General features: G+C 44.0%; 1 protein-coding gene across 3 annotated transcripts in view; it reads left to right on the forward strand.

Moving 5' to 3' along the window:
* The window catches only part of CCDC27 (coiled-coil domain containing 27), a 76,244-nt gene that overhangs the window by 32,289 nt on the left and 28,463 nt on the right, over positions 1-15,492 (forward strand). For 2 of the 3 annotated variants that reach the window (XM_040429266.1, XM_040429247.1), the window contains exons 3-8: positions 1,024-1,150; positions 1,271-1,437; positions 1,878-2,039; positions 9,839-10,063; positions 10,887-11,091; positions 13,407-13,537. In XM_040429266.1, the coding sequence (XP_040285200.1) occupies positions 1,024-1,150; positions 1,271-1,437; positions 1,878-2,039; positions 9,839-10,063; positions 10,887-11,091; positions 13,407-13,537 (1,017 nt within the window). The remainder of the gene's footprint in view (positions 1-1,023; positions 1,151-1,270; positions 1,438-1,877; positions 2,040-9,838; positions 10,064-10,886; positions 11,092-13,406; positions 13,538-15,492) is intronic. The other variant, XM_040429256.1, reaches the window with a different exon arrangement.

The following is a 15,492-nucleotide window of genomic DNA, read 5'->3' on the forward strand; positions in this document are numbered from 1 at the left end:
GACCCATTGAAGTGAATGGTTCCCCATACGGTCCGCAAAAAACCCGGAACGGAAGCGGAAAGAAAATACGTTCGTGTGTATGAGCCCTATCACTGACAACGTCTAACCTTGCAATCCTTGCAATTCGTTAGGGTCAATTCAGGGACTACTAAGCGTATAGTAAATAATAAAAATTAAGTAACACATTAAAGAAAATGTCACTTTTTAAAAATGTATTTACATTTTCACTTTATAAAAAGATTGTATTTAAAAATAAAAATACTGCATGGACGGCTTATGACCCTATATTGGCAGCACTAGCTGTGAACTGCCACAGCATGTCGAACAGATAGACGGTGCTAGATGCCATGATGCTGGAGTCCAGTGTCCCCCTCAGCCTCTGACTCCACACACACCGCTGCTGGAAGTCATCATCAAGCTGTTGTCATCAACACACAGTGTGGAGGTGCGAAGGGGCTCCAAAAACATTGTGTTGGAAGACGCCAGCCGTCGCAGAGCTTCAGGACAGCGGTAGCGGTGGTGAAAGGAGCCAGAAGCCAAAGATCAGCTGCAGGTGTCCCCTGAATGAGTATCAGGTACTCTTCACACTGTGCTCTGCATATATTCCACACTGTCCTGAACATTCACTGTACTTTACCACTGTGCAGACACCAACAAAATGATGCTACACAGAGGTTTGGAAAAGACCTGCTCCCCCTCATTTTGCACACAGTCACAAGGGAAAGGTAGATATGAGGTCACCAGCAAGGAGAGGGGCCAGGCCAATTTTGCAGCAATCAGATTACAGGTAGATTGAATTCTCCACTCTTTGTGTTTTCTCCCTCTGCTGGTCAACAGTGGGAAATATGATATTATTAAATTTTCCATATTTATGGATAAGTGAAAAATTAAAATTACAATTTCTGAAAATATCTAAAAAAATTGACAAAATTATTTTATCTTTACAAATCATTAATAAAAATGGTATGATACAGTCCCTTTAAAGTAAATTGGTTGACCATTCTCATGTTTATTTCCTTGCAGTCTGCTACATTTTCAGTGAGTCCAGAATCTTCATTTGGAAGCTACAATTCCTCTCAAGTCATTGACTTGCACACATCTAGAACTTCACATGGATCCTGTAAACTTAGCAACTCTGCTTTATTCACAGGTAATGCTGCCCTTTCTTATAAGATGGATAGATAGATAAATAGACAGACTAGATATAGTATATGTATACATAGCTTTATTAACTACCATAGCCTACATATTCTTATGTAATCTTATGTAGACAGAAAACTTCCTCACATCCATAACTGTACTGAGCTCTCCAAGACTAGCACATCCTTAGACGGCTCCTCAGTGAATCTACAGTACAACGGGAATCCAACCAATCAAACCTACCTGACATCTGTAGAGATTAAGACTCCGTGGTACATAAGTGTTCTCAATGAGAAGGTAAAAGATGTAAATATCTATCTTATTCTCTGTGCATTGCTCTATCCATCTCTCTAGCATCAATCTCACCATCATTTTTTAATTCATTCATCTCTCCATTCATTTATCTATCTTATCTATCCATCTGATATGGATATTCTGCATCTGTTGTCCATACCCTTTGGATAATATGGGCTAGCCTTCCGACCTCCAAAACAAGCCAAGCACAATCAGAATCCAAATCTGGGCACTTTCCTAGAGGTAAAAATCAGTTGGGGTCACAGAGGTCGGACTGATTGGACACTCATGGGTTAGGAGGAGAGAGCAAAATCCATGCATTTATGACTCTGACACCATGACAAAAATGTCTTCTGTACCTTGGCTACTTCTTGGACCCAGCTACTAGAGTTCATTAGTATGTCGGTAGTCGATTCAAAATGTAAGGACCCGTATGTTTCTAGGAACGTTGCCTTCTTAAACTGGGAGAAGAGATAAACCGGCTTTCAAGATATGAAGTACAATGCAAGAGAAAAGATCAGGTCATCTCCAATCTGAAGAATGAAGTATTACAGCTTCAGATTGATGTCCATAGATCGGTCTACCCACAGACTGGGAGAGAAGAGGTGAGTTAAGCAACTATGTATAAAAAAAAGTGAACCTTTGTTCTCAATCAATGATGATCATGTCCATATTCCATAAGGTAACTAGGTGTCTCAAACTACAAAAATTTTGTTAAAGCATAACTGCAGCAAAACTAGTTGTTTGTATATATGTATAGTCCCATCAAAGGCAATCTACAGAATTAGAAAACAGCACCACACCTGTCTGCAGGTCATGTCTGATATTTCAGTCATATTCACGTCTGTGGAGCTGAGCTGCAATATGAGACACAACATGGGCAGGTATTCCACTGTTGGTGGCTGGGTGACAAATAGAATGACCACAATCAAATATAGGGGTTGTCACTTGACTTTCCTATACTCCAGTCTGCATAGTTATTCAGTGAAACATACCCATTGGCATATTGCTTGAGCTACAGCCAGGTCCATAAATATTGGGACATCGACACAATTCTAACATTTTTGGCTATATACACCACCACAATGGATTTGAAATAAAACAAACAAGATGTGCTTCAACTGCAGACTGTCAGCTTTAATTTGAAGGTATTTACATCCAAATCAGGTGAACGGTGTAGGAATTACAACAGTTTGCATATGTGCCTCCCACTTGTTATGGGACCAAAAGTAATGGGACAATTGGCTTCTCAGCTGTTCCATGGCCAGGTGTCTGTTATTCCCTCATTATCCCAATTACAATGAGCAAATAAAAGGTCCAGAGTTCATTTCAAGTGTGCTATTTGCATTTGGAATCTGTTTCTGTCAACTCTCAAGATGAGATCCAAAGAGCTGTCACTATCAGTGAAGCAAGCCATCATTAGGCTGAAAAAACAAAACAAACCCATCAGAGAGATAGCAAAAACATTAGGCGTGGCCAAAACAACTGCTTGGAACATTCTTAAAAAGAAGGAACGCACCGGTAAGCTCAGCAACACCAAAAGACCCGGAAGACCGCGGAAAACAACTGTGGTGGATGACCGAAGAATTCTTTCCCTGGTGAAGAAAACGCCCTTCACAACAGTTGGCCAGATCAAGAACACTCTCCAGGTGGTAGGTGTATGCGTGTCAAAGTAAACAATCAAGAGTAGACTTCACCAGAGTGAATACAGAGGGTTCACCACAAGATGTAAACCATTGGTAAGCCTCAAAAACAGGAAGGCCAGATTAGAGTTTGCCAAACGACATCTAAAAAAGCCTTCACAGTTCTGGAACAGCATCCTATGGACAGATGAGACCAAGATTAACTTGTACCAGAGTGATGGGAAGAGAAGAGTATGGAGAAGGAAAACTGCTCATGATCCTAATCATGCCACCTCATCAATAAAGTATGGTGGTGGTAGTATCATGACGTGGGCATGTATGGCTGCCAATGGAACTGGGTCTCTTGTATTTATTAATAATGTGACTGCTGACAAAAGCAGCAGGATGAATTCTGAAGTGTTTCGGGCAATACTATCTGCTCATATTCACCCAAATGCTTCAGAACTCCTTAGACGGCGCTTCACAGTGCAGATAGACAATGACCCAAAGCATACTGCAAAAGCAACCAAAGAGTTTTTTAAGGGAAAGAAGTGGAATGTTATGCAATGGCCAAGTCAATCACCTGACCTGAATCCGATTGAGCATGCATTTCACTTGCTGAAGACAAAACTAAAGGGAAAATGCCCCAAGAACAAGCAGGAACTGAAGACAGTTGCAGTAGAGGCCTGGCAGAGCATCACCAGGGATGAAAATTAGCGTCTGGTGATGTCTATGCGTTCACTTCATGCTGTAATTGACTGCAAAGGATTTGCAACCAAGTATTAAAAAGTGAAAGTTTGATTTATGATTATTCTGTCCCATTACTTTTGGTCCCTTAACAAGTGGAAGGCACATATGCAAACTCTTGTAATTCCTACACCGTTCACCTGATTTGGATGTAAATACCCTCAAATTAAAGCTGACAGTCTGCAGTTAAAGCACATCTTTCATTTCAAATCCATTGTGGTGGTGTATAGAGGCAAAAATGTTAGAATTGTGTCGATGTCCCAATATTTATGGACCTGGCTGTATTTCTGTTCCGGAATCTGGGAAAACAGATGTGACAACTAGGAATGAGCGAATTTTAAAAAAATCGGTTGGTTTGCCGAATTTTCTTAAACGATTCAATCCAAATTAATTTATGGCGAATCGCATTAAAAAACAGCTATTTCCCGGCTACAGAGAGCCTGTATAGTGGTGTAGAACACTGTGCCTAGGAGCAACACGCATAGTGAGTCTGCTGTGCTAATGTCAGTATGACATGCAGATGACAGGCGTCACTCTTAGAATCACTGCAAACTTCACTTCTTTGGGCAGTTACAGGGCCAAAACTGACCAAATAACTTAAGTGTCAACTCAGCCTTACAGGTCGATGTTACCATCAGGTATTAAGAACCGTGCAGAAGACCAAGATTCTACTATAGCGTGAAAGAGCGCACTTCTTTTACACCATTGTCAGCTGATTCCACATAGATGCCTACAGAACCTGTTCTATTAAACGCTTATACAAGTAGAGCCCCCATACAGAGTGGAGAGGGTGTCAGCAGTATATTTGTGTACTCTGATCCGTCAGAATAATAACCCCCCACAAAACTGATCCTGTCTGTTGAGAATCCACCTTCATTTGGCCAGTAATCCATCAGTATTGCTAATGCCAAAACAGAAGTGGATCCAATACAGAGATGACACATGAATTGAATATTAGCATGTCTTCTGTGTTTTGTACCCACTCCTGCTTTTGGCTACGAAATCATAAGTCAATTCTGATGGGACCATACAGGAGGAGGGAGGGTGGGAACAGCATGAGAAGTCCACAGAGTGGCCCAATGAAATAGTGTGGGGGTAGGAGAAGCATCAGGAGACCACAGAGTGGCCCAATGACATAGTGTGGAGGTGGCAGCAGCATCAGGAGATCACAGAGTGGAAAGGTGACATAGTGTTGATGTAGCAGCATCAGGAGACCACAAAGTGGCAAGGTGACATAGTGTTGAGCTAGCAGCAGCATCTGGACACCATAGAGTGGCAAGGTGACAATAGTGTGGTGGTGGCAGCAGCATCAGGAGAGCACAGAGTGGGGAGGTGGGTGGCACTAACAGTACCCACTGATGATGGTGGGTGTAAGAAGGAGCACTTGGCATCAGATGTGTGGCATCAGGTGGGTGGGTGTCAGCATCAGAATAGTAGCTGAGGCAGGTAGCCAGAAGAAACCGGTCTCTTTTGTCAAGGTTTGGGTGATGCAGCATGGATGATCTAATCTGATGCATCAGGCATTGGTGGGTGGAAATCCTGGCTGATCCACGGCTGATTCATTTTGACAAAGGTCAGTCTCTCCACATTTTGGGTGGACAGGCAAGTTCTCCTTGGGGTAACTATGCCCCCCCCTATGGCCACAAGTCCAGTTTGGCTGCCCAGTAGTCCAGTGGATCTTCAATGACGTCTGGCAGGGTGCACTCCAAGTGTAAAGCTCAGTAAGCGGCTAGGGTGCTTTTAAGATGTGATAAATGTAATTTTTCTTGACGCCAGATGCATTTCAGCAACGAGGGACTAAGTCCCCCTATGTAGAAGGTGACAAATAAAGTGGCCTTCTCAAAAGGCCACTTTGCAAACTGCAGGTGTCACGCATGAGTTGCCACTGGTTAACATCGAAGTTACACAGAGGAGTACCTCTGTCCGCCTGTATCATCAAGAAATCATTTATGGCCTTTCTTTGTTCATACAGTCGGTCCAACATATGGAGGGTGGAAATCCAACGGGTGTAAACGTTGCATATCAGCCTATGTTGGGGGATGCCGTTCTGCCGCTGTAGCTCAAGGAGGGTATGCTTGGCAGTGTACGAGTGGCTGAAGTATATGCAAAGTTTGCTGGCCAATTTTAGGATGTCTTGCAGATGGGTGGAAGACTTCAGAAAACACTTGACAACCAGATTGTACACGTGCGCCATGCAGGGCGCATGCCTCAGCCCTCCTTGACGCAGCGCCGACACATTGTTCTTCCAGTTGTCGGTCACCATAGTTTAGATTTTGAGTTGTCGCAGAGAAAGTCAGGATTCGATTTCTTGATGAAGGACGCGGAGCAGTTTCTCCCCTGTGTGACTCCGTTCGCCAAGACAAACTAGGTGCAGAACAGAGTGGTGCCCTGCACATGTGGTATACTGGCGGGACACTGTGAATTGTCCCTGCAGTGGAGGCTGAGGAAAAGGTGGAGGATGAGGGGGCAGAGGTGGACATTGTCGCAGGACCAACGGTGTGAGAATGTGGAGGCAGAAGCAGCGTCACCTGGCCAAGTTGCTGGTTGGGGCAGGGACCACATTTACCCAGTGGGCCGTAAAGGACATATATTGTCCTTGACCGTAGTTACAGCTCCACATGTCGGCGCTGCCGTGCACTTTGGCAGACACCGACAGGCTCAAGGACTGGCCCACCTTCTGTTCTACATATGTGTGCAAGATTGGTACTGTCTTTTTAGCAAAGAAATTACGGCTTGGGACTCTCCTCCTCGGCTCGGCACAAGCCATCAGTTCTCTGAAATGTTCAGAGTCCACCACTTAGAAAGGAAGGGACTGCAGTACCAGCAACTTGGTCAGGAGCATGTTCAGCTTCTGCGCCATTGGATGAGTGAACGTGTAGCGGTCAGAGGAGGGAGAGACCGCAAAGCAGGATTCAAGTACAGTACAGCGGACAAGGAGACTGAAGCAAAAAACGGCTTTATTAAGAAGCAAAATGAAACTGCTGGAAAACCTGAGTAACAATACAGTACCACCGCACCAGAGGCACAATGGGCCAAAGACAGGAATGGTATTAACAGGCGAACATAAATCAACAACAATGGAAATGGAGTTTTGCATATACACAGAATGAGCTAAACAGTAAGCAGTTGGCTTGCAAGCTACTCTCACTACCAATTTCCTATCTAGCCCTGCTACCCAGGGGACGCTTCTACAGCGCACTGACTAAGTCCCTGACTCTATAATCTATCACAGGAAAGCACCGGTGCCACTCACAGTTCTGCAGATTCTCCTGGGTACAATAAGATGCAGTCTGGATCCAGGTCCAGTCGCTTGCTTGGCTGTCTTTGTCTCTCTGGTCACCACAGATGCAGATCTCCACCTAGTTCCAGCTCTGGCAGGAAGGATCCGGCTTGTACTGGTCTCTATACACGGTCCCACTCCTCTGGAACACACAGTGAAGTCCTCTGTGTGCAGCTCCTCAGCTGTCAGGAAAATCTCAGCTAATGTAGCCTCCTGCTGCTACAGTCTTTTACTGTTATCTCTCAGCAGTCCATCTCTCCCTGTTATCTCAGCAAGGCCCCCAGCAACTTCTGGAACAGCCCGGGAAAAACTTCTTAACTCTTTCTTAGCCTCTGGCCAGCACAACTAAGGTTCCTGTTTAGTCACAGTGGTCTCTGGTGGCCAGAGGGAAACATGACAGTCTGCATAGATATAAGTGCTGGAAATGCTGCTGGTTGATTCAGGGCTGCCTCTTACACACGCATACTGTTGTCTCTTGGCAATCGCTTCAGTGATCGATTGCTGATGGAATGACTGACTAGGAGAAGGAGCAGGAGCATCAGGACCAGCAGATGATGGGAAGGACGGACAGCTTCTTTCAGCTGAGGTGGTGAAGCCTTGACTGCCTGAAATCGGGTGCGTGCCACTGGGTGATGCAGCGGTTGCTGCGGCAGGCTAGACCACCACATTGGAGCCACTTTAAGGTGGCGCTGCATATGTTGACGCAGGGCCGTGGTGCCAACATTGGCACCCAGGCCACGCTTCACCTTCTGCCCACAGATTTGGCAAATGGCCATGTTCACCTCCCTGGCAGCTTAACAAAAAACTGCCACACTGCCGAGTAGGTGATTTTACCCCCAACAGTCCACACTGACTGACTGCTCCGCCACTGCCTCCGTGAACCCTTGCACCATTGCTTTCCGGGCTCGTAGGCTCCTGCGAAGTGGGTGGTCTACCCAGGACACGTTTGGCTCCCGACTTCCCACTGCTGCCACCCTGCTGACTCCCAGCAATGCTACCGACTTGCTGGCTCCGCTGCTGCCTCACACGTAAGCTGCCACCCTTTACTTCCGTTGATGATGAAGCCCCTTCGTCACAGGCTCCCAATAGCGATCGGCTACATCATAATCGAGTACTGTCTGCACGTCACTGATGTCCTCCTTAACGGTCTCTGAGCCAGGAGCCTGACAACTTGCAACACCAGCTCCCACGCCACTCTCCTCATCATTACTTGCCTGCCTACTGGAGGAAGCGGTGGATCTTGGCTGGGCAGTAGCTGCTGACTGTCCTCTAGTAGCTCGTCCTCGCTGTATAGGGGAGCTGAGCCAACAGCATATAGTACTTCTCTGGCTGAGGGAACAGAAAAGGACAGAGGCAGGTTGAGGACAGGTGAGGGCACCGGGCCTGCTCCCAGGCCATGCCAACTAAGGATTGTCTGAAGAACCCACAGACTCATGGCTGGTGGTGTCTGATGTCAACACAGTGGCGTTGCTAGGGCTGGTGTCACCCGGTGCGGTAGAAAATGAATGAACTAAAGATGTTTTGTAAAGAGGAATGGTCCAAAATACCTTCAACCAGAATCCAGACTCTCATTGGAACCTACAGGAAGCATTTAGAGGCTGTAATTTCTGCAAAAGGAGGATCTACTAAATATTGATTTCATTTCTTTTTTGTGGTGCCCAAATTTATGTACCTGCCTAATTTTGTTTAAACAATTATAGCACACTTTCTGTAAATCCAATAAACTTAATTTCACTTCTCAAATATCACTGCGTGTGTCTCCTATATGATATATTTAACTGACATTTTTTATCGTAACAACCAACGATTTATACAGGAAAATCATGACGATTAACAAGGTTGCCCAAACTTTTGCATCCCACTGTATATATCTCTAAGTATTGCTATACAGTAGATAGATATATAGAGATATAGCAAAGCTGAGTGTGCTGGGACAGCTGTCATATAGAGATATAGCAGTGCTGGGTGTGTTGGGGCAGCTGTCATGTGTATAGATGTACACTTAGCCAGCTATAACAGTAGAAGTCTCATATTTTTTCAGTCAGTAGCAATGCTGCTCTTATGGCTGTGTGGTTAAGTGCTTTGCCTCTGATACAGAAGGTCGTGGGTTTGAAACTTTTCTGAAATACAGGTTAAATTAGAATACACAAGCACTGACTCCATATATGGACATACAGGGCGGGACACAGGAAGAGGCTGCATCGCAGTGCTTTGCCTCTGATACAGAAGGTCGTGGGTTCGAATCCCAGACACATCTTTCCCTCTCCTGAGGATGGCAATACAAATGACTCGTAAATGCCGGCCCTGCTGGTGTCACCCCATCAATGGTGTCACACGTTGCGGTCCGCACGCCCCTTGCAACGCCACTGAGTCAACCATTAGCCCTCCAGACTGACATATGCTATAGCACAAAGGGGGAGATTTTCTAAATTGCTTTAGATTTTCTTTAAAATGCAGCAGAATTTTGGTTCAGTTTGACCCAACAAACTATTTCATGCCTTGCACCACATTTATTAAATGTGCTAGACCCTTTTTTCTGACAAGGGTTGTGGCTTAGTAGGAAGGGTGTGGTCAGACAAAGAGTGTGGCTTAGGATGTGCTAATGTGTGCCAAAAATGCCCAATTAATAGGAGCTATAAATTTAGACTAGGCAGTATGACATGTGGCAGATTTATCATCATAAATAAGCCATTGTTGTGCATTTTTAGACCCCAAAAGGTGTTCTTGTTGAAGAGCTATGTTTTTGTATCCATAGAACAAGTCATCTATAGACCATCTTGACCCACTAAATTTGCACACAGAGAAAGCATGTCTCCCTTTTAAAGAGTACCCCACGGATGTAACGGAAGGAAAATCACAATCAGTATCAAGCCATAAGGATTTATCTATGAGTTCAGAGGGAAATGCATCTGCTGTATCCTTGGCAGAAAGCTTGCCTGAAAACCAGAGAAAAAGCCAAAGCATACTAATGGAAACAGAGGTAATAAGTCATGTCATAAGTGATGTTGTATATATAAGTATTGTATTACATTGCTGGTTTACGATAAGCATGGTAACATCAGTCACCAGCACGGGGCTAATATTTCAACATCATATGAAGACCTCAACTCCTGTGTGGTAATAGCTGGCATATATTATTATAGGATCACCATTTTACAGTAAAAGTAACCTATATATAAAGTGATATAGATTAAATTACTTATCCTTACAGCCTGTACTATTCTCCAGCGCTCCACTCACTCCCAGGACAAAATCCCCCAGTATTCCTAGTTGGCACAGAAGCTATTCTGGTGTTTTAAATTCTGGGGAATGTCTTTATACCAAGGGCACCAAACAGTAATCTAGGAATATGTCTGTGAAGGTTCTCATTTATCTAGGTCATGGTATATCTGTAAAGAATAAATCAAGGCAACTGGACTTACTGTAGATTTCTTGAAAACGTTTCACTCGTTCTTCCAACGAGCTTTCTCAATTCTGAGTGACTGTACAAGAATTCTCTGGGAATAAATATGTGGGAGGTCATTATCACCTACTGACTCCAATTAGGATAATGGAATCAACACCTTTGACCCCATGCTGGGTATAATGACCTCTGACCCCATGCTGGGTATACTTACCAGATGTTGATTCAGTTACATATTTATTCCCAGAGAATTCTTGTACAGTCACTCAGAATTTAGAAAGCTCGTTGGAAGAACGAGTGAAACGTTTTCAAGAAATCTACAGTAAGTCCAGTTGCCTTGATTTATTCTTTACAGATATAGTAATCTAGGAAAAACTAACTGCCCCTCTCCCCGCAACAGAGGGGCTCAGTTGCTGACTGTTTCCAATATCAACCAGAGAACACTGTATTCATTTGCAATCAGATTTTAATTGATGACATCACATCAAAAGAAGATGAAGAAGAATCTCATTTGCCCATGGATCAACCTGAACACAACAGTCAGCTTAGCCAGAAACTAAAGGAAGACATGGAGATCATAAGGAAGGACTATGAGATGTCAAAAGGTAATAAAATGTCTGCGATAACGCCACCCAAATGTAAAATAGGCTTTCTTCTTCTGTCTCGCTAAATATGATGTTGGTCCTGGCCAGAGATTGCTACCATAATACTGTTCTAGAAAATTCAGATGGGCTGTAGAAGGGGATTAGAAAAACATCTCCAGCTCCTGTCCATTCACTTCAGTGCAGATAGTGATTTGCTAAGATGGCCATGCACATAAGAGGTAAGTTGGCTGAAGAGGAATTGATTATTTTGGATTTCAACATGTAATAAGAAATAAACATGCACCCTCAATAGACAGCATCAAGGGCGGACACAGACAGGACAGGTCCCCCCACACAACACCAGTATATGGGCTCCATGCTCTCAAATCGCCCATTATAGAGCACCTCATGATGTATCTCTATGACTACCCTTACTGATCATTTGTTTTCAGCACTAAAACTAAAAGAGGCGGAAGCAGAAGGCTCTGTCCACTGTGCAGTGGCCGCGACAATCTACTGCAGTTCAGCTCCCGTTCAAATGAACAGGAGTTGTAATGTATCATTGCCACTACACTGTGGATGGAGCCTTCTGCTTCCAGCTCCATCTACTGTTTAGTTTCCGGTATCAGTGGCTGCTGATAGCAGATTGGTAGGGGTGAGAGTTTCAGACCCCACTGATATGATTTTGATGATCTATATCTGGTTGATAGGTCATCCATATCAAAAAGCTGTAATACCCCTTAAAGGTCACAGAGGTTCCTCTACCGCCTGTCCACCTATGCATGGTGGACAGCATGGTTATGTCTCACATACCACTCTTTCAATGGATCCTTCATTTCTCTCAAAGGCCAAGGGAAGCACCAGGAAGAAAAAAACAAGTAGTACATATGATAACACTGTTAGACCATTGACTATAGAATGAGTTTTAGAAAAATTCTAGCCTCTATGAATCTAGTATATTCTGAAAGTGCTTAACACTCTCGATTTGGATGATATATTTTGTTATCATGACACTACATGGTACATAATCAGCAGTACATCCATTAGGGGAAAACAGGCGTTTCATATAGTATTGATCCCCTACACACTGGAGTGAGATGGGCCTAATCTCTTATGAGGCACATGGCTCTTAAACCGTTAGTGACTGCCAATGCGCCTTTTTACAGCGGCCTAGTCTGTGCTGCATAGGAACAGGAACCCGGTTCTCACATGAGAGACGGACTCCTGCTAGATGGTCTAGATTGGCAGAATACAGGCCGTTTAACCCCATAGATACTGCAGTCACCGACCATGGCATCTAAGTGGCTTAGAAAGAGAGGACACCTTACGTTAGGCATCGGCATTGCCGCAATCAAGATTGCAGTGTGCCGAAGTCTTGAGTATGGCAGGCCTGCCCCTTAGTGATTGCCTATCAGTATCGTACTGATAGTATAATACTCTGTACCGCATAAGCAGTACAGTATATAATAGAAGCGATCAGAAGATCACGTGTCAACGTCCCCTTGTGGGACTAATAACTTGTAAAAATAAAAGTTAAGTAAAGGTTTATTAAAATTAACAAAAATCTGAATTTAAAATATATACATTTTTCCATTGAAAAATACTTTTCAATGGAAAATAATTGCAAAAATAAAATCTCCTCCATGTATTTGTTATTGCGATGTCCGTAAGGGCATTACACAATTATTGCGTGATTTACCCTACACAGTGACTGCTGTAAAAAAAAAAGTCATGTTACGTATGCCGAAATTTGAATGCTCTGACAATATGGCTGTTTTTTCCCCTCCCCCTCCTAGAAACAGTTAATAAAAGGTAATTATTAAGTTATGTGTATACCAAAATGGTGCTATTAAAAACTACAACTGCAAAAAACAAGCCCTTATATGGCTACATCGATGGAAAAATAAAAAAAAGTTATAGCTCTTGGAATGTAACTATGAAAACCTGAAAATAATTGCTTGGTCACTAAGGACCAAAACAGGCTGGTCACTAAGGGGTTAATAAAATAGCTGCATCTCTGGCCCTCCAGGCACCAAAAGTCAAATCCACACCAGTTATGAGCTGGTGTACATTTGAGTTATAATTTACAAAGGTTTCTGGCATAAATTATAGTAAATTTACTCAAAAGTGATGCAAGGGGTACACAATGGTAAAAAGTAGCAAATTTATGCATGAAACAGATTTTGTTTTCATAAATTCATCTTGAAGCTCTTGAGCCCTGAAGCAAAATTTGTAGCAGTGTCCCATGACACTAAGGCCCTGGTCAGGTTGTACCTACTGCACCTTCATCCTCCAAATGCAGTTATCTGCATATCAGTGTATCTCTCTATTTTCAGGAGTCATTTCCTCCCTGCAGAAGACTGTTTCATCTCACGAGTCCAAACTCAGGAAATCGGCCTCTGAAAAAGAAGCTTTACAGACAGAACTGAGGGAGAGAGAGATTCAGATACAAGCCATGTCCAAGAAGGTACAGGCACCTGTAAAGACTGTAAACTGGCCCGGGCACTCCATGTAGTCTTCAACATTGAGTCCTGTAGAGCCACATGTCATGTAATCGTTGGATACAGTCACTCCACCATTGTTCTCAACACAATGCCAATCATTAACTAGAATTATCTGCACCGGTTTCGCCTGCTTGGTGGCTGAAAATAAGACACTTCATTGTATTATTTGTATATTCTGTATCGTAATATGCATTCAACTTTTAGTCTAGATCCCCACGGGTGACAGCGCATTATTTAAGGCAGCTTAGATGAGAATTCATCATCATATATCACCCATCAACAGTCATTTCCAACTCAACTTGAAACATTGGCAAGTTGCTCCATTGCTCTAGAATCCTAGTACATTTCCAAGGATGCCACCACAAGTCTGACTTGGCCATAGACATAAGATGGTCGCCGTAGATGCACTGTATATGGCATATTGATGTCTGACATCAACAGATCTGAAAAAAGTGCTTATTTCATGACTAATGTAATATAATAGGTTTCATAACTCAAACGAGTTGTCTAATTCAGAAAAGCCATTTTCATATATCGTACTAGGTCTATCTGACTTGATTGAGGGGCAGGCTCGGACTAGCCCACAGGGGTACAGGGGAATCCCTCGGTGGGCCCCTAGTCTCCCACCCCCTGCACAAGTGGCACATAACACATTAGATTTACTGCACTACATCATATATTTAATGTACAGCATCTGATCCAGCCAGTGGCGTAGTGTGAAGGGGAGGGGGCGTTGCCCGAGGCGCAAAATTGCAGGGGGCGCCAGGCAGCAGGAATTTCAATGTGGGCCATGGGAGCTTATGTCTCCCTTCCCCTCCTTTCAGCCTCATAGGCTTCAGGCTAGGGACCTGAAGCCTATCAGGCAGTAGAGCGGTGCAGGAGATTGCGATTACCTCGCCATGACCTCCTGCGCCGGGTCTCGCGAGATGACGTGATTACACGGCACAGGAGGTCATGGTGATGTTTTCGTAACCGCCTGCGCCGGGACGCTTGAAGACAGGCCAGAAACGGTGACGGAGTAAGGAAGAGAGGTAAGTATTTATTTATTGTTTTAATAGGCAAGCGATGGACTGGGGGGCACTATGGGGGTGGGAGACATTATAAAAGGAGGCAATCATATATAGAAAGGATGGGGATGGGGGACATTATAAAAGGAGGCAATCATATATGGAAAGGATGGGGGCCATGGACTGGGGGCACTATGGGGCTGGGGGGACATTATAATAGGAGGCAATCATATATGAAAAGGATGGGGGCCACGGACTGGGGGCACTATGGGGGTGGGGGACATTATAAAAGAGGCAATCATATATGGAAAGGATGGGGGCCATGGACTGGGGGCACTATGGGGCTGGGGGACATTATAATAGGAGGCAATCATATATGAAAAGGATGGGGGCTACGGACTGGGGGCACTATGGGGGTGGGGGGCATTATAAAAGGAGGCAATCATATATGAAAAGGATGGGGGCCATTATTACAATAATAATACAGAGGGGGCCATAATTATTACAATAAGACAGAGGGGCCATTGTATATTAAAATAATACAGAGAGCATTATACATATGGGCACTACGGGGGGAGGTTAGGTATTTTATCTAGTGGCACTACAGAGGGTCATTGTAACTACAAGGGGCACTGCAGCGGGTCTTTATAAATACTTGAACCACTATAGGAGGTATTATAACTACTGCAGACAGTATAGGGGACTTTATTACTACTGCATGCTCTTATAGGGGTATCTTATAGAGGGGTCTTGTTTACTGCTGGGGGTATTATTATTGAGCACATATTAATGGGGATACTATTGGAGGTACTGTGGGGCAGTGTTCCTCAACTCCAGTCCTCAGGGCCCACCTGCTGGTCATGATTTGAGAGTATTCCACAGAAGGAATACCTGTGGTAAGTCCTGATGCA

This window comes from Bufo bufo, chromosome 1 (genome assembly GCF_905171765.1).
Source record: "Bufo bufo chromosome 1, aBufBuf1.1, whole genome shotgun sequence".
NCBI lineage: Eukaryota > Metazoa > Chordata > Amphibia > Anura > Bufonidae > Bufo > Bufo bufo.